The sequence below is a fragment of the Corvus kubaryi genome, unplaced genomic scaffold, assembly GCF_017639235.1.
Source record: "Corvus kubaryi isolate FWS band 111438036 unplaced genomic scaffold, C.kubaryi_AGA036_p1.0 37387, whole genome shotgun sequence".
NCBI lineage: Eukaryota > Metazoa > Chordata > Aves > Passeriformes > Corvidae > Corvus > Corvus kubaryi.
The window spans coordinates 12,934,815-12,956,474 of NW_024581129.1; the positions used below are offsets into that span (position 1 = coordinate 12,934,815).

Here is a 21,660-nt window from a genome sequence, read left to right on the forward strand (position 1 = left end):
GATGGGGCAAGGTGGAGCTTTACTTGCAGGAGACTGGCATGGGCCTCCCAGCCAGAACTGAGGCTGGTTTTGGACACTTTGGACACTGAAGGCCACTTTCCCCCTTGCCAATGGATGCAGGCTTAATTAGGGTGGGTGAGAGGAGAAGGGTCACAGCTCTGTGCTGCTCCTGCCTCAGCTCCCAGCAGAGGCCAGTGCTTGGTTGCTGCAGGGGAATAGTAAAATAACTGGATGGCAGCAGAGCAGCCTGAAAGGATGGGAGCTGGGGGAGAAGGATGTAAAGGGGGGCTCTTACTGTTGTCTGCAACTACCTCAGGGGAGGGTATAGAGAAGACAGAGCCAGGCTGCTGTCAGACAGGATGAGGCAACAGGCCACCAGCTGGAAAACAGGAAGTTCTCATTAGCTCTATGGAAAAAATTTTCACCATGAGGATGGTCAAACACTGGAACAGGGCCCCAGAGAAGCTCTGGGCCATTCACACCTCCACAGGACAGGGTCCTGAGTGACCTGATCTAACACCTTTCCTTTGAGCAGAGACCCCTTCCAACCTCTACCTATCTGTAAGGTCCGGCTCGGAGAACAAGAATGGGTTTTGTTCATTTTCCCAGCTGCATTTGAAACCAGTTCAGAACTTACCACTGTGTGAACCCCCACACAATGAAAACACTGGTGCAGAAGCCTGACTTGAGGTACAGAGGGGAAGAACGTCCAGGATTCAGGGCAGGACCTGCAGGACCGCAGCCACACTGGGTGGGTGACAGAGACACACCTCCCACCTCCACCCCCACCTTAAGGTTTCATACAATAAAAGGGCTCAAGTTTTAAAAACTCTTGTCCCCATCCCATGAAAGAATTTGGTTTGGCCCCTTCTGAGCAGTCTTTTTTCTGATTGCAGTAGCTCACCTTGATGCTCAGGTGCTGGGGCTGGTTGAGACAGGGTCTACAGGGGTGTTGATCTGATTTTTAGGTTAGATACCGTTTTTTCCTCTTCTCTACCATCCCTGTTGCAGCTGCAGGGCCAGACTTGCTGAAGGAACCCTGAGTCATGGAGTAGCTCCCCCAGCACTTGACTGCTGGAAGGTAAGGCAGCTAAAGCTCCCAGTTTCACCCAGTTTGTGTGGGCAAGTGAAGCTGCTCCTGAGAGCTTGGAGCTCTGGGAAAAGCTCCAGGTGTTGTGCATGGTGTAAGGGAAGGACTTCAGAGGGAGCCTGACAACCTTTTAACAAACCTGTAGAAGCTACACCACTATGGAGGTAAAGTTCCCCCTCCCTTCCCCAGGTATGCAGCACAGAGCAGTGAGCAGCTGTGGGGGACAGTGGCCTCACACAGGCAGGGGTGAGCTGGCACAAGCTCCTGCTGCCCCAAGCCCTGGCATGTCCCAGGGCTGTCACCTCTTGTTCTGGCCCTGGCATGGCTGGAGGAGCAGTCCCAAACCAGAGCAGGAAATACAGTCCTGTATCTCGTTTTCCTGCTGGATAGCTTTACCCCAGGCCAGGGTCCCTGTCTGGTTCCCTGCAGGCACAGCCATGCTTGTGGGAGGGAGAGTGGAGGGGCGAAACAAGCCCTGGGGGACAAGCCCGAGTGCCCTTACCCCCAGCCTCTGGGTGGAACGTGTCCCTGCACCTGCAGCTTGGCCAGTGCCTTTCAGTCCTGCTCAACAACCAAGTTCCCACCCCCAGGCAAAAACTGGGAAACATGAAAACCCAGGAACACAGAGGCTGCGTGGTGGCAGTCCCTGCTCCAACAGACACTTGGGAATAAGGATATTGGAACAAGGAAAGAAGGAGCTGTGACACAGTGACTGAGTCATTCATTCATGATTTCATGTTTACTTGTGATACTTTTGTCTTCCCACCTCTGTCCTCGCTGCTGCTGCGAGATCAAACAGAATCCTTCAGTGGCCAGGGTCATTTCCCTACGAGCCAGGCCCGCTCCCCTGTGCCCTGGAGCAAGGCCATGCGTGCTGTGCCATGGGGACAGGTCTCATGGCTGAGTGTCCCAGCAGTCGTGCTGGAGAGCAGAGGAGGCACTCTCGAGGCACCAGCATCCCCCCCAAAGGTGACATTCTGCCAGCAGCACCGCAGCAGAACCCTCTTATCCCACTCTCACGATTCCTGGGGAGCACCAGGGCCAAGGAAGGGCTGTGAATGTAGCAGGGTAAGAATCCAGGCTGAGCAAGCACATGCTGTCCTGCAGCAGCCCCTGGAGCTTCGGGGAGCAGCTGGGACATCGAGGCACGGACAGGGACAACCTGCTGCATGTCACGTGGCAAGAAGGAACTGAAACCACCTCCTTCAGTTTTTAGGCATCCTTTAGACTCCCAGCATGGAGAGTATGGCAAGCTGCCTCCCTCCTCTGTGCCAGCAGAGTCACTTCAGGAGAGACTGGAACACAGAAATGACGGGGTCCTCGTGGCTGGTGACCACCAGCACACTGCGGAACTTGTCAAACAGCATCAGGAGCTGGGAGCGCCGCATGTTCTCATTGTACATGATCTCCTCCAGGTGGTGCCGGCCTCGGAAGTAGTGCAGCAGCCTGCAGGGAACAGAGCAAGGCAGCACGTGGGCTAAAAGCAGCTCAAACTCATACTGCCACCCCCAAGGTCTCCTCCCCCATGGGATTCAAATCAGAATGTTGTTTGGGTTATGTCCCTCATTTGCATGAAAAGGGAATTAAATCATGCCTAGCACAGAAATCCTCTGGAAAAGGATGGGAGTTGCCCACTGTGGGGCTTTGCCAAGGTCCTCCTTGGATCAAGAGGTTTCCCAGCATTTCCCAAGATTGTAAATTTTCAACTTAGTTATAATTCCAGAAAGTGAAGAAACATAAGTGCCAACGAGCCTTGAGAAGTCAGGACATGGCAGATTTATTCCATGTTCTCTTAGCTGGGCCTAAACTGCCCTTTGTCACAGCTCTGCATCAGGGGCTTGGGTACCTGCGCTGCCTTTTAGAATTAAGAGCAATTTTCCCTCACAGCAGCACAAGGGGCTTTGTAACTACAGGTCCTGCACTCAGGGTTTGGGCAGCTTGGGTTGGGTGGAGCAGTCACAACAGGCTGATGGAAATTTTGGTGGTAGGCACCACAGAGAAGCTGCAGGAGTTACAAACCCCCTGAAGCCTATGCTCAAACCATGCTGGCTTCTTAAATTCCCTATTCTCTTTAGACAAAGACAACACTGATACCCCTTTGCTGGCCACCACCATGCTACAGCCATCAGAAAACCTTAGCCCTGCACAGTCAGTCACAGCAGGGTCCACGACAAACAGCACAAGTCCCCGATGGCTGAGGGCCCCTCCCCAGAGTTCCCTCTGAGCCATAATGCCAAGCCAGCCCCACAGATGAAGCCTGAGTTTCCTGCTCAGTCTCTCACTTGTCTCGACACCCTCCCAAATGTCACAGCCATGCTGCACGTGTGACTCAAATGCTCCCACCCATGAAGGCCCAAAGGCCAGAGTCTCTTCCCAGCTCCACAGCCAGCTGTGCCTCCACGTGTGTTCCACATCACACTCTGTGCTCCAGCAGCCTTTGCTCATGTTCCATTACCCATCTGCAGCTTCGTGCCAACTGACTGTAAAAATGAGTGGAGATGACATGATCTGTTTTCCAATCCATTCATACAGCCCCCATGCAGGAACAGCCCTCAAAATATATCCACTATCCACTGGAGCACTCCTGCCTGTTTTGGAGGATGGAGTGGCTCGTGCTTTCCCTGCAGGACCAACGCCTGCCTGGCTGCCTCCTGCTGGGCACTCCCGTCACCCACCACCCTCACGGGTGACTGCAAAGGAGTCACTGTGCAACAAGAGCCCCTCCATCACAACCCCACTACACTGTGCAGAGGAGTTTTCACCTCTAGCCCAGTACCACGTGTGTTTCTCTGCTTCCCAATTTGCCACGTCCCTCCTCTCCCCCACGAGCTGTCTGTGGGCTCAGAGCAGGATCCTCACTGGCAGCCTGTAGCTGGGCAGCCCCAGCTCACTGCCAACTCCCTCCTGCTGTTCCTCTGCCAGCTCTCAAACTGGCACCAGTATGGAGAACATAACTGCTGCCTCTGTACCTGCAGCACAAACAAACAACAGAGACAAGCTCCAGTCTTTCCCGTATCTGGGCTATGCCTTTTGCACTGTCTCCCACTGGGTATTGACACGAGGCTCGCTGGCAACCTCCCCAGGGCCAATGGCAACCGTGTGCACTGAGAAGTGGCCACTCACAGGGTAAGTTCAGTTCTTGGGTGTGTCAAAGCCAGACTGTTCCCTCAAGTATGAACAGAAACATTTGTATCTTACAACTCATATCACAGTTCACAAGGTGGTTTTGGGGATTCCTTCCCCTGTGCCAGTCTCATGTGCCCATGTGCTCATACCCTGGCTCAGCTCTCGTTCCATGCAAATAGTATGACCTGGCTTTCCACGGCAGCACAGACTGAGCAGTTTGCCAATAAATAAATCCATCTTATATTCAGAAAGAGTCTGGATTTGTAACTGGTCAAGACTAAATACTTTCCACTCTAATAAAAGCTAGAGAGGCTATTAAAGAATATCACAAAAATGCCAGCTGGAAGACACCCCCAAAGTCTAGCCCAGCATTCTGCTCCAGCAGGACTATTGCTAATGCTGTAGAGCTTTTTCAAACCCTTCAGAGATGGAGATCCATCCACATGCTTGGGCAATCTGTCCTGGGCTGCACACCCTCCCAGGGAGGGGTTTTCCCAAAAGTCCAGGTAGAATCTACAAAGCTGTCCTTGGGGCTTCACAGCTCCAGAGAAGGTGAGCACTGCCTTCACCTTTTTGGGCAGTGAACATTTCTGGGACACAATCAGCATGATGGCACTTCTTGGGGCAGTGACACTGTGTTTGAGTCCCTCTGAAGCTGCACAGGTGTGTCTGTTGACAGATGTGCACATCCAGATGCAGTGATGGAAGATCATTGCTTTCCATAGCTCATCACTGTTTTCCCCTCCTCAAGTTGCAAGAGCTGGCCCTCTAACAGCACTGGAGTGTTCCTATGCACTAAAAAGAAAAGAATTCTCCCAGACTAGCAATTCCAATATAATTAGCTTATTTCTGGCCAAGGAGATGTCCCTGCCACAGCACTGCTTGAAACCAGAGCAGAACTGTCCACAGCTCAGTGCTGCCAATGAGCATCCCTCCGTGGAGTGAAGGATCTCACCTCCCAGTCTCAGAGCAAGACAAACCCTGAGAGCAACTCAGGGCTTGGGAGAGAAGCCATGAGTGAAGCCTCCAACTTCTTCAGGCTTCAAAAGCACTGCTTAATGTGCAGTGAGGAAGGCTTGGTGCACATTACTGAGGATCTAGATCAAAAACAACTTGTGTCCCTCCCAAGCTTACTCCTGGAAGGACATGCCAACCCTCCTTCAGTTGCACCTTAGGAAAGAACTTGGATTTAAATTCTCATTGGATGTTTTGAGGGTTAATGCAGCCAATGCTGGAGCCAAGCTTTAGTAATTCCTTACTTCCCCTTAAGGTTTCTGCCTTCAAACATGGGCTGTGCACAGCCTGGACAGGCACCAGCACTCTGTGCTGTCCAAGTAACAAGGGACAGGCACTCAGAGGCACCAGCACAGAAAAATGTGCCAGGCTGAGCTTTATTGCTGTGCTGGAAATAGCCCATCCCTCTGTGTGTACACACAGCACCCTGGGAAGGGCAAATACCACAGGATATTTAGGGCACCAGTTGTGCATTTATAGCACTTGGCTCTGGAGGCAGCTATGAGAGCAGAGCTGTTGGCCAGGGCACAGCCCCCCCCAGGCTGCTGCTCCTACGGCAAAGGAAGGAGGGGCTGGAGCAGTACCTGCATGAGGGTACCCAGGGAGGTCAGCTCCTTCAGGCAGCTTCACCATGGTTTTTTCCCTTTCATTGAGAGCAACAGATTTACTCACTCATCTCTGATGGTTATGGCACAAAAAGAGAGAAAATACACCACAACCTACAAGTTGTGGTGTCTCATACAACCAGCAGTAACTAAGAGGGTCTGGCATGAACATTCCTACGTGCGCACGGCAGCGTCTGCCCACAGGACCCATCTGTTTATTGTTTATTTATTGTTTAATCTGTTTATTCCTCTCTGTTGCCTCAGAGCACTCTGCACTTGTCAATTCAATCTGTAGCAGACTGGAAATTCAAACCTGATAAGGCCTGGGGATTTGCAAAAGAACCCGGGGCAGGAGCAAACTGCAAAATAAACATCACTCAGCTTCACAAAGAAATCAGTCATTTTTTGCATCTGCAGTTCAAAAGCTTCCAAATGGGCTGTTTTACCCCACTGAGGGTACTGAGAGGGGAGCAGTCATGACATCCTTTCCTCACAGATTCTCTAAGAATCTGCATCGTCACTGAACTGGTCCAAGGAGTTCCCCACAACTTCTGTCTTAAGCTATTAAATATCATTTTGTTTTTACTTTCCTTCCTCACTGGTTTTGCAATGACTTAGCTGGTAATAAAGAAAAAAAACACTTCAGAGTTCTCAAGTGGCCAATGTTGCCTCCCAGTCAGAGCATATTCTCTGAAGAGTTGCAGAAGACAGAGACAAATAATTCAGAGAGCAATAACTACCCACAAGCTTTGAGAGCTCTGTCAAAGTCCCTGAGCTGTACTCTGCCACAGACAATGAAAGTATTTTCCTCCTATTACAGTTTCCCTAGGCTAGCTGACTGTATCCATCCTAGGGCAAGAACCAGCTTTTCAGGGGATTACCAACTGAATCCAGAATATGGGACAGCTGCAGTCCTTGCCCCAGGTGGTTTTCTGCTCCACAAGTATGAAAACCAGTGAAAGTTGCATTCCAGTGATGCCACTGTGTTTTGAAATCCTTAGGAAGAAAAAGTCTTCCCCCGCCCTCCCTTCTTCCCAGATGGCTGCTTAGGAAGTCATTCTGCTTTTAGCACGTGCAGAACCACATCGTGCCTGCTTTTGTGGTGTGCAAATTTCTAACAACAAAATGTGTGCTACTGATCCCACATCCTAATGCCTTTAGCTTAACGAACCTAAGCAGTGAGCTCTCATCACTGCCAAACACACCTTGGGACACTCACAGGCTGGTCTGTAAAAGTATTCAGGCTGGCTCTGTGTCTCTTATTTCCACGGAGTTTACAAACCATCAAATTAAGGAGAGCTGGCCTGAAAATACCAATGGACACAAAATGGCAGCATCAGTATCACTGGGTCTCTGCCTTGCCTGCTTAGAACAGTTTTTTAGGCTGTGCAGTTTTGTGTCTGCCATGTGTGCACACAGCAAAACTGGCAGGCAAACAGTGAGTCCAACTCCCTGATGCTCCTTCACACAACCAGGACTCTTTTGTTACCAACTGGTGGTGTGCCACAAATATTAGTTTGTATTACAGATGAAATACAGGAACAAACCCCGAAGAATTTCTCCTCCAAATCCCCAGGCTAACAGGATTTGCTCAGACTCCACACCAAGCCTTCCATAAAGTAGGAAGGAGAAGAAACAATGACTGCATGCTGCCCTGCTCACCTCGCAAACATGCGGAGATCTTCTGGATTCTGGGCAGCTGGGACATTCAGGATGGCTTCCCGCTCATGTTCCAACAGGCTTGCCAGGAGATTCTCCGTCATCCTCTTATTTAGGGGTGAGTCCCCACCAGGTATCAGCTCAGCACTGGAATTATCCATGCTAGGGCTTGTCAGAGTCATGTCATCACTACTGGCTATCGGGGCAAGAGAGAGACATACATTACACACAAAAGCTTTATATTCCTCAGCATAAGGATGCAAAGTTTATCAATTCAGTGCAGCAATTCTGTGCAGCCTTTCCAACCAATCCCTTTTCTCTGGAGAGCAGAGAAGGTGGGTCTCCAAGTGCTCCATGAATCTGCAATTAGTCATATGACAACACAGCGCTTTTCTCAATGGGAAATTCAAATGTTTCAACAAAGTCATCCATTTGTGTGGAAAACTGTACTTCTGGAGACTATAAACAGTCCATAAAAAACATTTGGAAAGAATTCCCAGACAGCTGTGCTGGAATACCATGAAGTGGTAACATGAAAAGCCTAACAGCACAGAAGGTGGGAGCAGACAAAGAGGCCAAGAAGCAATATCCTCTTGTGAGGGAGAGCCAGAATAAGCAGATCACAGACTGATCTGACTCACGTTCCAAGATTTCTGCCCTAATTCATTACTCCTGGTAAAAGCTCAAAGTTGTACAGAGAATCTCTCCCCATATCCAAGCCCAGCAGAGTTCTGAGAAGGCTGCTCAGAACAGCACAGGCAGGACAGTTTGGTGATTTCAGCACCATATCTGACTCATCCTCTCAGAAGAATGCTTTCCTGGAATCACCCTGAAGAATGGCACTGGGGAGATTAAAGAAATCAGGATACATAAACAGAAATCAGTCATTTGTGAGAACAAAGCCAGCTCTGTGTCTCCTCGGGTGGCTCTAATGGTTCTACAGCCCACAGAAATCAGTGGTGCTTGAACAAATTCTCACATTTTCTTTCTGTCCTGAAAACCAAAATCTGGGCAGTAATAGCAATGCAGCCAGAGGAACATAGGGGATACTTCTGAGTGCAGCAAGGGAGGAGGAAGATACTTTAAAAAAGAAAGAAGTACCTCTCATAAAAATCTTTTACATGACCACATGAGAATCTGGCAAATTACAAAGCATTACTTCTTTCTAAAAAGAAGTCTAATAGCCCCTAGGACTTTCACCAGTGCCTAGTTCTAAATTTACGAAAGGCTGGACCTAATTAGCAAGTACTCCAACAAGAGGAGATGTCTCATTACCAAGGCCTGATGGCCCTTGGCAGCACTAAGGGAAGCTCTAGAAGTGAGGTGAGAACAGCAGAGAAAAGCATGCTCATACTTGGAGAGCCAAAGCTGAGAGCATTGGGGGTGCTCAAACTTCGTCCCCCAACCCTGGCAGTGAAGGGCATGTCCTCATCCTGGGCTCGGAACTCTTCCTCATTTGGGGGCACCATCAGGCACACGTAGGTGTGGAGCTGGATCAGGAGCCGGTGCTGGAGCATCCATATCACCATCTGGATAAGCTGGGTCTGCAGGGGGAGAAATGAGGGGTTAAACACCTGGGAAATGAGATACAGGAGGAAAACAACACACAAAGGGTACACCTGGTGAGTAACGAGTCACATGGAAAAATGTTTCTCGACCCACACAAGAGTTTATCCCTGTTCCAATCACAAAAAGGTGACCAGGCACAAACCTTCATCACACCCAGAGCCTCTGTGGGTGCTTAGGCTGCAGTGGAGCCTTTAGTGATCCACATCTTTATGCAACACTGACCAGCACAGCCTCGAAGGAACCTGCCCTGCCCCAGCTCCAAACCAGTTTGCTGGTTTCTACACAAGGGCCACTAAAATGTATCACAGAAGGCTTAATCCCAGATGGTCAGATTGAAGCCCAGGCACCTCAAGAGACAGAGAGAGGGCAGGGTGATGGGGCAGAGCTAAAGCAACCAGGAGAGGTGGCCAGGAATAGGAGCCCTTTGCTGTCAGATGGGAAACTGCTGATTAGCCATGGGAGACGCTCTGGAGATCAGAGCCTGACAGGGCTGGGCAATACAGAAGCAGGAGGAGCAGCAGCAGGAAGCCCTGGCAAGGGTCAGCAGCCTGAGCTGCCAAGGAGTCCCCTCTCAATGCAGAGTCACTATCCCTCTTTTCACCATCCCTCTGCTATATAGGGCCAAGCTAATAAAGGCACCTGGGTTTTCAGGCAGGCAAGAGACTCAAAAGCAATGAGATGTATTAAACATGCCCAACACCTGCTGGAGACCTGCACCATGGGCAGAGCCAGGGGCAACGTTTGCAGGGTCTTGGCATGGTCTGTTTTCACAAGTCTGGGAGGAGCCTTCAAAATGTATCATTGTGTCTTGATTTCTGCATAAAAAGCCTTTTCATATCACTGCAGGCAACTCTCATAGCAAAAGGCTCAGAACACAGTCACTGACAAGGCTGTTTGGGGACTTCATAGCAACCAACACTGTTTTGGTGAGACAAACACATGCAGCATGAGCTCAGACTCAGAAGGAAGCTCACTCTGCTGCGTTAATCATCAGGGTAACAGGCCAAATCGCAATAAAAGCCCCAAACCCAAGTTCATCAGCCCACATAATTTTCCTTTTTCCATAAATCTTGTAATTCTCAGTTCCTCCTCTGCTATCAAATCACAAAAGAAACCTCTTCTGTTTGCAGACAGACCCACACCCTGTCTTTTCAGGGATTACCACTTCTGGGGGCTCAGCGGATTTTAATCTTAAAACATATTATCTGGGATCGCCTTCAAACATCTGTTTTTTGGAAAAGCCATAATTCATTTTACATGTTTAACAGAAAATCTACAGAAGAGGAAGGTTGGCAAAAGACACCAAAGACCTAATGCTTTGCTAACATCTGAAGGCAGCCTGGAAGAGCGAGGTTTACTCCAGTGATTACGTTGCTGAAATCCTTCCTTCCAGACGCAGGCCTGGATGGAAAGATGGCTCATTAATTTTACTTACATTTCCAACCTGTTGGCACACAGTGACGTCTGATTAGCAAATGAAAGAGGTCTGCACGTTTCAGAGCACAAAACAACCCTGGAAAAATCCAAGGAGACAGGAAGACAGGCTCTACCAGACCTACAGAAGCAGTGGGTTGGGCCTGATCCAGACCAGCCTCCCCTGGTCACTCTGGTGGTTCCATGAATTACAGAAATAGCCAATTTCTTTTGCTGCAGCTCCATGTGCATGGAGAGTCTCATCCGACCCCCTCTAATCCTGCATGTGCACCATCACCTCCATACCCTCGTGGAAATACCTAGAAAGCCACCCTGAGCCAGAAGCTATGGCCCAGTGGAACAAGAAGCCAGGCAGCAGAGGTGTTACAGCTTTACAGCCAAAACCTTGTGCAACCAGCCCCTGTCAAACACCTTTGTGCCGTCTCTGGGTGGGAGAGCTGGAGATCTGTGACTAATCTGAGAACTAGAGGAAACTCATCTTCCATCCTGAAGTAAGCTTGATCATCCCTAGACCACAGAGACTGATGATCCCTGACATTTTTCTGTACTAAGACAAACTTCAGCAGGAATCTGGTACTTCTTAAAACCCAGTCCTAGAAAAAGCCCAAGTGCTGCAGCATCCTGCAGTGGCCCCTGCCCGTGATGAACTTTGTGCCACCACTGCAAGTGCCTCACACCATTCCCACTTCTTCCAGGTTTAGACCCATTTCTTACCAAAAGAAGTGTGGAAGTGCAGAACTGTTTTCCCAGATCAGGTCTAGCAAGGGCTTTGCTAACACATGCTGCTGCCTGTCCTTCTGGACACGAGCACTGCGTTTCTCTTCGCTGTCCATCTGCTCCTCCCAAGCTCCGATGGAGCTCACACAGGGCTGCAGTAGCAGAGGCTGCCCTGCACCATCAGTGCTGTGCTGGCTGGAACTGCTGCACCTCCCCCAGGGGTGCAGGGTTATCTCTGGGCCTGCTCTCAGGGCACTTCATTAGAGCTTGGCTCCTTGCTGAAGCCAAAAGGGCTGGGAGCAGCTTCCCAGGCAAGGATATACTTCATCCCAGGACTGCTTGCCTCAGTCATCCTCTGGCACAGCAGGAATCCAGAGCCAGGATTTTTTGGCTGAAACAGCAGGATTGTGATGGAAATATAAAGTGAAACATTTTCTGTTGCTTAATTTAACTACCAATTCAATCTAAATTTCATCCATATTCCTTTCATGCTTCCTGTCTGCCCGTGCTGCCTCTTTCCAGCCTTCTCTGAGGGGGTCCTGTCTGCTGCAGCAGCCACATCTGGCTTGTTCCTGCTGGCACAGAACAGCCCAGGGCCATTCCCAGAGCAGTGACAGAGTGTTGTCGAGCAAGGCACTGGTACAATGCCCTGCTTTGTGTTCACTGGCACAAGCAGAGATGCTGCACTGGCTTCCAAAACCATGGCACTGCGCATCAGCCCAGCTGGGCACTTCAGGATGGCCAGAGATCAGCCCCAAGTCTTGGAGGGACAAGATCCAGCATTCCTTATTCTCTGGGGCCATTTGTAAAACTCTTGAGAAATGTGTTACATTTCCTGCAAGGATTCTTTAAGACTGTTTTCTTTCCCAGGCCTAAAAAGTTGAGGATAACTGGGAGTAGCAACAGGTTCAGGAAAGGGAAGGGAAAACAGCAGCCTAGAAGCAGTCAATCCTAGCTTGTTTCTCACTACGTGAGGAGACAGTTAAAACACAGCTTGTTTTGCCTACTGAAGCACACAAGCCCCCTTTCTCCAACCTGGATTATCCAGTTATTTGACACAAACCCTCTTCAAGGTCTGACTTGAGAACTGAGGGCTGCCTTGGCTCAGGATGATGACGCCTTCAAAGCCACTGGGGCGCAGGGATGTTTGCTGAAATGTATTACCTTTCTTTAGCATTCAAACCACGCTGTTTCATGGAAAACAGATCAGCTATTAAAACTTCTCCCTGTTTTACAGGAAACAGACTCTGAAAACTCCTACTGATGTAGGATGAAACATTTACTGTCTAATGTTGCCATTTTAATCACAAGGTGACAGCTCTGAATTCTCAGCTTCACCATTCCCTCCATTCAGGCCTAACATGACATACTCCTTTAACTTACTGTGCTAAACCCCTGATTTCATACCCAGCCCAACTGAATATAAATGCATCTTAATCCTACTTCCCTACCTCTGCCAACAAAAGCTCCCGTGGCTCCTAATGCCTTCCAGCAGAGCAGCCCCATGTGCAGCGTGGCTCCCTGAAGACACAGCTGCCCATTCAGGGTGTGCAGGCAGCTCCCCTCCCACTCCATCCCCTGACACATTTTCCTGCCTCATCTTCCATGAGCCCTGCACAAAGCTCGGCACGTTTTCTGCAGGCACAAGGCAGAGGCCTCATCTCCCTGTGCCTGACTCCCAGCAGGATGGCCCAGACTGACTAAAACAAAAGTGAAAAGTTAAACAGATTTTGTTCAGCAGCAGCTGTCCTGCTTTCCCATCTGTTTTTCTGGGGGTTTTTTTCCTGCAGTTATCCATATCCCATCAAGGGAGAATTAGAGAACCACAATAATAATGACAATGTGCATTATGATAAAGGGGATGCAGGAAGAAAATGGGATGTCTAATTCACCTAGGAACACTCCTTACAGGTGGGAAGATCCCTCCTGCTAGTCCATGTTTGTTCAAGGCAGGGCAGAGTGATGTTACAGCTTCTGAAGCAGATGAACTAGCTGAGGTCACAGTGCAGAGGAGGGGAAGCTACAAACATCATCCCTAACTCTTGGTTTGCAAAGCAACTTAGTGCAGAGTAGCTGGGTAAAGAAATTTGATGCTGGACAAAGAAATCCTTATCCTGAAAAGCAGGCCAAAGCCTTGCCCTGCACCAGCAGCAGTGCCTGGTACAGATCCTGCCAGTCAACACGTGCTGACCTGAAGACTTTGGGTCACCAAGTGCTCCTATGCTTTCCCCAGAGGTTTGGAAGGCATGTGCACCCCACTGAGCAACCCCAGAGCTCCACCCCAGGTGTGCTCTGCACTCAGAGCAAGGCTGTGCCACTCAGAGGAGGAAAGCACAGGGACACGAGCCAACAGCCAGAGGCAGCAGAACAGGGACAGCTTCTTTGGGGTCAGAGTAGAGGGGATACAAACTGCTTCTTTTCCAGTGAAAACACCAAAAGGCAAGATGAGTTCCCTTCTGTATGAGCTCCCCACCCCTTGGCTGCATCCTGGTGAGATCCAGGACAAACCCAGGCACTGCAGCAAGTCCTGGTGACATTACAAGGCACAATGGGGCTAAGAGACAACTCACTGTGAAATGGAGAGAACAGCTTCTGCTTCCCTCACCCCCCACAGCTGCACAAGCTGTGCAGAAATCACCTCCCTCTGTGCCAGCCCTGGAGCTCACTGGATCTCCCCAGGTGAATTCCACCTGCTAACCTGGCAGAAAACTTGTGCAGATGAAACAAGTTGAATGAATGGAGTCAGTCAGGACAGGAGCCAGAGCTCTAGGAATGGGAAGAGGGAAGGGAGGAAGGCTCGTGTGTGCACACACCTGGGAGTGGGAAAGAAAAGCAGGGCCTCGGCTCAACACCACCAAGACCTCTTTAGGTCAGCTGAGCTGAGGGCATGGGCTCATCCTCACCCTGCTGCAACACTGCTGTCCCAGGAAAGCCATGGAATCCAAGGGAAACACAGAGAAAGGGAAGCAGCAGGAAGCACCACAGGGATACGAAAACCTTCTCAACTGACAGATACACACTGCCCAGGGTTCCACTGCAATACACTGCTCCTCATCACAGGCAAGACAAGAGATCAAGATGACACAATCAGGACTTTCAGTCTCTGGCACAGGGCACGGCTGAGAGCACTGGCAGGGCAGGCACACACCACTCACTTGACACCTCCTACCTACTTGACAGGCAGACAGCAAAAGCAGAACACAGCCATGCACTCCCAAGGCAGTCTTGTCCTTGCTCAGGTTGTTCATATGTCCTACCAGCCCAAAAATACCACAGCACACCAGGTATAAAAATGACTGTCACATTTTTTTCATCTACCCAAAGGAATAGAGGAATTCCACTCATGCAATGGTAATTGTACAAAAATAACTTTGTCCCCTTTCAAATCAAGCAATATTTTTGTATAAAAACAGGAAGGGCTCTAAGAGCTCTCCTGTTTCCTATTGTGGGCTTTATTAATGCCTTCTGTATTCTTTACCCATCCAGAAGCACATGCCAAACACAGGGAGCCAATCCCATGCTTAAGAGAAGAATCAGATGGGATGGATGCCATGGATGCCATGAGGCCACAAGAGCTTCTGCAGAAGATCCAGCCTCTCCCACAGTACTGACCCTCCAGCACACTGACCTTCAGGAGAACAGACAGTGCCCTCAGCCTGATGAAAAGCACAAGGTAACCTTTAAAGCTAAAATACCTCACATCCCCTCCTGTGTACACAAAGAACAAAACTACCCAGAAAGTCCCACCTTTGCTAATTTTTTTCAAAGGCAAAGCGAGTACATTTTGACAATATTTACAGTTCAGAGTACAACATCTTTTATCACAGCACAGCGGAACAAAAACCCACCCACATTTCATTAGATTAATTGCTGTATTGATTAGATCTCTGTTAATTACAACTGGAGCCTGACCACTTCAGGGCAGGGATTGGAGTCACGTCTCTTAAAAGATTAAAAAAACAAAAAATAATACAAGAAGTCCTACATAGGTAAATCAAAGTAGAAGAAAATGTACTGATATGAAAATACATAAAAACTCTCTTCAGTCTAAACTCCCCCAAGAACTGTCACACTTTGCTTTATCAAAAAGCCACAGCTTTTCACAGCATCATCCTTCATCTTCCAATAAGGCTGAAAGGATGATGAAAGCAAGCTGTGTTCCTGACCCTTAGGACCCCAGCACAGACAGGTGAGCAGCAGAGGGAAGGTACACACTCTAAAAAAACACTTTAGCACTCCATCAACTCTGGCAAGCATTTATTGCACCCTTCTTTCAAGGCATAACCGCAGTAGTAAGTGGCAGACTTTTATTTGTGTATTTTAAACAAAAGTAGGACATCTGAGAACAACCAGAAGTATTGAAGGAGAAGTACTGAGGCAAGTAATTAATTTTAAAAGAATTACTGAGAATGTCTCCTGAAGCTACTGCAGCTAGAATAAAATTAATGCTATGGCTTCAGCTTCAATTTTCAGGACACTTACTTGTCTGTAACTACAGTGGAGTCCTTCTCTTTCCCTGCCTCCCAAGGTGGCAGCTGACCAGTACATGCTACTGGGATTAGACCTACATCATTACTTATCTTTATCTCTGATCATCATCTCTCCCAACCTGTAATTACAACCAATTCTTCCCTCACAGCTGTGCTTGAGTGCAGAGGTGATGGCAATCTTCTCTGTATCTGAGCAGGGGCTCAATCCGTGGAGCCACCAAGGCACCCAAGTCTGAAGGCCAGAAACAAACACCACAAGAAACCAGCCAAAGAACTCTGCCTATGCTTGCTTTGGCTCACTGAGCCACGTTCAGAGGTCCAGGCTCCTCCATCTGGGAACAGAAGAGTGTCAGCCAGGACACCTCACATTATTGAGCTCCTTCTTGTGTTCCACCAGTTCCCAGAAATGCCACAAGCCATGATCGATGCCTAAGCAAAACAGCTCACAAATCCCAAATCCATATTTTATTAACCCAGATCTGAATACTAAAAAGCTAATGCAGTGACACATGGACTTCTGCTCACCCCATGCTGAGTCTATTTCCTCCAACAGCCTTTAAACAATTCCAGTTTTACAGCAAAACCAAGTGTACAGACAGATTGCTTTTAAAAATAGATTGTGAACTTGAAGCAGATGGAATAAAATAAAATCGAATGTGATTGTGAGGAATCCACAAAATTGATTCACCCCTACCAATTCATGACAGTTTGCAACAGACCAAATGGAGTTTCAGTTTTCCCTACTACATCACTCCATGAAAAGAAACATTCTAATATTTCTTTCAGGACTCTGCTTTGCCAGCACAGAGCACCCTCTCACTTTGAACATCCCCACAGCTTTTCGGCACGAGGACACGAAACAACAAATCATAAGGCTGGAAACACAGTAATTGGGAACTTGTAAATGTGCAACAGCAGGTTCCTGACCAAGTGCTCCAGAAGCAGCACCATCCCTTGTTATCAGGAGAACAAGGAGCTGTTGGGCAGTGCCCAGCTCACCTCCTGCACAGGCGGTGCCAGCGGGTTCTTGAACTCGGAGAGCGACACCGGGAGGGAGAACTTGGCCAGCATCGAGGGCAGGTTGTGACCCCGGAACTGACAGGAGAAGGCATCTGCCAGGGGAGAGTAACTGCAGGAGAGAGGCAGAGGCACAGATCAGCTCTGTAGTGCTGGTCAGGTTAACTTTTATCCATTTAAGCATTGCAGAAGTGCCAATTCCCAAATGTAATACTCCTTGTGATCTAGAAAACCCCTAAGGATAGTTGATGGCATGTTGTGTCCTGCAGAAGCCAGCCAGAAGCTCATGCACTTTCACCTCAGCCTTACGTTCAGCTCCAGCCCTTTATTCAAGGTGTGGAGGGAATCCAGAGGAGAAAAATAAAAGTGATAAAAAGTCCAGACCTGTGCAGCCTCTGATGAAAGGGACAGAGCTTGGGCAGGGCTGGGCAGGACACACAGCCTCTGAATGTGCCAACTGCAGCTGCAGATGTGGCTGTGCCCCCTCCCCATGCTGATAAGACAAGCAATATGACTGAGCAGAAGTGAAGGATAGTCAAGCTATATATTAGGAAAACTGTCTTAGCATTTCCATCTCCAAAGGTCTTCAAGAACAGCACTGCCATATATGACACAGGCACAGTTGCTGCTGAATGACCTCAAGGTCCCTTCCAGCCCTATTTTTATACTTCCATCACCGACGTTTTGATTTAAAACTACTTTCCTGTAACTGAGTTCCAACACAGAGTCTAAAAACATCTCAAAAACCAACAGAGGAAGGCTTAACAATCTTCAGCAAAGCAAAAATACCCACCACTGCCTCCACATCTTCCTTGCAGTGGCTCTGCCTGCTCTCCAAACAGCCACGTTGCCTTCTGGCTGTGACAAGGCACACAGTACGGAATGCCAGCACATGAAGCAACACAATGGCAACTTTTGCTACTTTTGATTCATGTCAGGTGTGCCAGCTACACAGAGAGCCCTATAAACCACTCATTTAACTTAATCATAAAGTATTTTGGTTTGTAGATGTTCTCATATTGAACATCCAGTGAGCAAGAGTACTAAAAATACTGACAGCAGCTCCACAGGGTAAATATTGCTTCCAGGGCCCTCACCACCACAGAGGAATATTGATCTGCTCTGCTGCTCCTCCCTGCCCACACTGTGGGCTGTGCAAGCCCAGGCTCATGTAATGGTTTGTGTTTTGTACAGTCTCAACAAATTAATTAAGAAAGATCCCACTCTCTATCCAGTCAGGGAAGGAAAGTGCATCTGCACTCCTCAGCACTGTGCTGCAAAGCAACACACTGTCCTTCTACTTACAGGCAGACACTGGCATTTGGAGAAAGCATGTAGACATTGTTTTCACAAAGAGGATAAATAATAATTGCTTTGCCCCAGTAAACAAGATGTGCAGCAAGCTGGAAAACCTGTATTGAGAAAACAGGGAAAAATTAGGGGAGCAAAAGCAATATACAAACTCTCAGCAAGCATTCCATACAACAACAAAAAAAAAGTCTCGTTTGAGCTGAAATGAAAGAAAAATGTTCCATCCTTTCACCCTGCCTTCAGAATAAATTCATGGTTTAATATAACATGTGGCAGATCAAAAAGCATTTGATAAGGTTATGAATTTCCAGAGATTCGCTTCACATTTCTAAGCAACTTAGTATTTCCTGCCTCAAAGGAATTCCTTCAAACTGTATCAATACAAGTTTAGTTTCTTTTCATGTCCCCAAAAACTATTTTTGTTTATGCACAAAATGCATTGTGTTATACATGAAAAATAAAACAAAAGAATCAGCTTCTACTATGACAGAAACACAAAGGAAACCAACACTGCCTTTTTACTGCACAGAGGTATTTCAGTAATGAGCTATACAAAGTATTTTAATGTGTTAAACAAGTCAGTGGTTGCTAATGGCTCCGGAAAAGCCACATAAATAGTGTCTACAAGACATAAAATCCAGCCTGTATCATTAGATGCATTTAACCGTGCTTTTTTGTGGAGAACAAAATTACAGAAGCAGTAGGGAATTTCCAGAGTCCATCCCATGGCCAAGTAACACCACAGACCACGGCAGACAGACCTGGAATTTTATTACAAAGCAGGACCTTTCCCTTGGAACAAGAGAAGGCACAGACCTATGAACAGAAGAACATGTGATGATGAGCTGTGTTTCCCCTGTCACACAGAGCACAGATTGTGTCCCTGGGTCTCGATCAACCCTTAGGAGCATGGAATGGCCCTTCCCTCTCTGGGATCATCTCATATAATCATCCCAAATGATCACAGTCATTCACAGGGGTCTCTCTGTGGCCTCAAAACTCATGTGAGTGCCAGAGTCTCGTCCCTCCACTGGCACAAACTTCCCTTTCCAAGGGCTCATCACGTCACCTCCAGCAATTCAGATTTGAGAGCTGGGTGTCACTGGAAAGGTATTTGGAAAGAGCTGCTGGCTTGGGGAGACTGGCTCAAAATCTTTGCCCAAGCCTAAACTAGATCTTCTTCCCATGACTCTGCAAAGTCTGTGCACTAAGGGACTAAAGGAAATGGATGGGAAGGTTTGCACAGGCATTCACAAGGCTTTGGTAGAAAAGATCCCGGCAGCTCCAGGGAAAGCAACGTATTTGGCCATGGCAGCTGTAAATCTTCACTTGCATTTTGAGTGCTTCATTTGCATGTAGACATCAACGTGGCAGGACCAAGACAGACCACTGTGGTGTCAGTCAAGAGTACAACTTGCTCTGGTTTTAACCACCAAACGGGAAAGCACAGAGAAGACAGAGTCACTCTCCTCAGAGGGGCACAGGGAGAGGTCCTGAGGCAACACACACAAAGGGGACATTGGGAAATTCCCTTTAGATATGAGGAAAGGTTTCACTCTGATGCTGGTCAGGTGCTGGAGCAGAGAGGCTGTGGGATGCAGCCCTGGAGGTGCTCACAATTTGAAGAGAAGTTTTTCATCAGCCTGTTTTAATGGACTTGTCCTGAGCACTGGTGAGGACTAGAGACCCCCAGGCTGGGGACTAGAGACCCCCAGGACTTGAGACTCCCATCTGAGACGGGATGCAGCTGCAGGGCTGCCCAGCACTGTCCCTGCACCCCTGCCCTTTGTTTCTCCAGCCTTTCCCCAGGCTCCAGGGCTGGTACTTTCTCCCTGCCCTCTGCTCACACCAAGGCAGCTGACATGCTCCTGCAGCACAGAAGCCCACGGGCACACAGAAGAAAACACCTCGTGATTTAAAAGGCTCTCAGCAGCCGCTGACAGCTCCCCGTACCTGCAGCAATGCCAAGTCAGCATCCTGAGCCAGTTGCTGCAAATTCTTCACAGCAGAGGTAGTTTTAATTACTCTCACCAGGGCAGGAGAGCAGTCCAACGGGAGCTCATTAAGCAATGACTTCTCATCATTTAAAAGTAATAAGGCATGGTAAGGCCTGCAGAAAAATAGAATACATTTGCACAGTAAACTGCAGCTTTTCCTGAAGGCTTTGTTATTCCCACACCACGATACCTGAGGTCAATCTAATGGTAGAAAAAGAATTTCTAATACCATCCTTTTGCTCTAACTGGGTTCGAAATAAGCTTATTTTTATGTCACAGCATAAGACACTCCCTATAAACAGGGGACAGATGGTTATATGGTTACTGGATACCCCAGCAACAAGGAAAAAAGACTGCACTGTACTGGCACACAATTGAGAACTAGTCTGAAAACTGCTAGTCTGCATTACTGAAATACAGAATGGAGTAGAAGAAAGGAAGAAAGCAAGAGTTAAGTTATTTTTGCAGATCAACAAACACAGGAAATAAGGTATCACAGGACCTGGGCTCTCTTCCTTCCAAAAGCAGAATTACTTCTGGGTCAACAGATTAAAATGAACACACAATTCCTGGCTGCAAACAGTGCAGGCCACTCTTGCAGCATCCCCTCAGTACAACCACCTAGAGTTAACACCAAGGCTGTGGCTTCCCACCACCATGAATCCAGCAGCATCACAGTGCCACAGCAGCAGCTCCAGGGAGTCCTGTGTGAGCGCAGGGCCCCCCACCTCTCCAGCCCAGTCACACCATCCCTGTGTGACTGTGCCATCTCAGATGTCTGCAGCATCACCCTTGGAACTGGAGCAAGGACTGGCCACACTTGGAGGGGCAGATCTTGCTCTTACCTGATAGATTTCAGACTTCTCTCGATTGCTTCTGGGGGTATGAAGTTGGTGGCAACATAGTGGATTTTGTGAGGAAGGCAGAAACTCACTTCCAGCCAGTTGTTGATGTGTAAACGAACCACCCCTGTCGTGCAGAGACTAAAATAGGAAGGCAATAAATCCATACAGCATTTACCCTATATCACAAATGAAAACAGTGGTCCAGAGTCACCCCTGCACAGAAATCAGATCAGGACAGGAAAAGACGGAATGCACCCTGTCTGTCCCCAGGCTGGCTGAGGACCAGCTGACTCCTAACTGCAAGGGCCTCCTACACCTGGACTTACAGAGCACCATCCCCCATGGCATTTTGAGGGAGATTTGAGAGACTTCACCACTGATCTTTTGCTCCCTCTGCTCTTAACATTGCAGCAGTGTCTCAAGTTTTAAAAGTTTATTCAAGATCTACTGCGAGGCAAAGGAAAATTCCCTAGGCCAAAGCTGCAAAGGGCAAAGATGAACTGGGCTGTCTTCACCTCCAATTTCCATCCTCCTCTCCAAGGAGAAAGAAAAGAGGATGTCTGTATTGGCCAAGGGCTGTTCCAAGCAGCACATTTCCACAATAACAGCCTCCTTTGGTTCTGCTTAGGTTGTTTGTTTCCTTACTAACCTGTTCCTGCTTGTCACATGAAATCACAAACGTGCTTCTTAAATGGTTTCTTCATTCTAGGAAACCACAGGGACTAAGCTAAGCCCTTAAGCTGACTCCAGACAACAGGACTGGAATGGAAATGATGGACGTATCAG

At 48.4% G+C, this 21,660-nt stretch overlaps 1 protein-coding gene across 8 annotated transcripts in view; it reads right to left on the reverse strand.

Moving 5' to 3' along the window:
- Positions 1-1,803: 1,803 nt before the first annotated feature.
- Positions 1,804-21,660, reverse strand: part of NPRL3 (NPR3 like, GATOR1 complex subunit) — a 41,631-nt gene continuing 21,774 nt past the window's right edge. For 7 of the 8 annotated variants that reach the window (XM_042036938.1, XM_042036936.1, XM_042036937.1 and 4 more), the window contains 7 exons: positions 20,875-21,012; positions 19,986-20,142; positions 18,027-18,133; positions 16,704-16,833; positions 8,849-9,038; positions 7,498-7,690; positions 1,804-2,536 (listed from right to left, as the gene is read on the reverse strand). In XM_042036938.1, coding sequence (XP_041892872.1) covers positions 2,371-2,536; positions 7,498-7,690; positions 8,849-9,038; positions 16,704-16,833; positions 18,027-18,133; positions 19,986-20,142; positions 20,875-21,012 — 1,081 coding nt within the window. In that variant the 3' untranslated portion in view covers positions 1,804-2,370. Of the gene's footprint in view, positions 2,537-7,497; positions 7,691-8,769; positions 9,039-16,703; positions 16,834-18,026; positions 18,134-19,985; positions 20,143-20,874; positions 21,013-21,660 lie in introns of those variants that run through there. The other variant, XM_042036941.1, reaches the window with a different exon arrangement.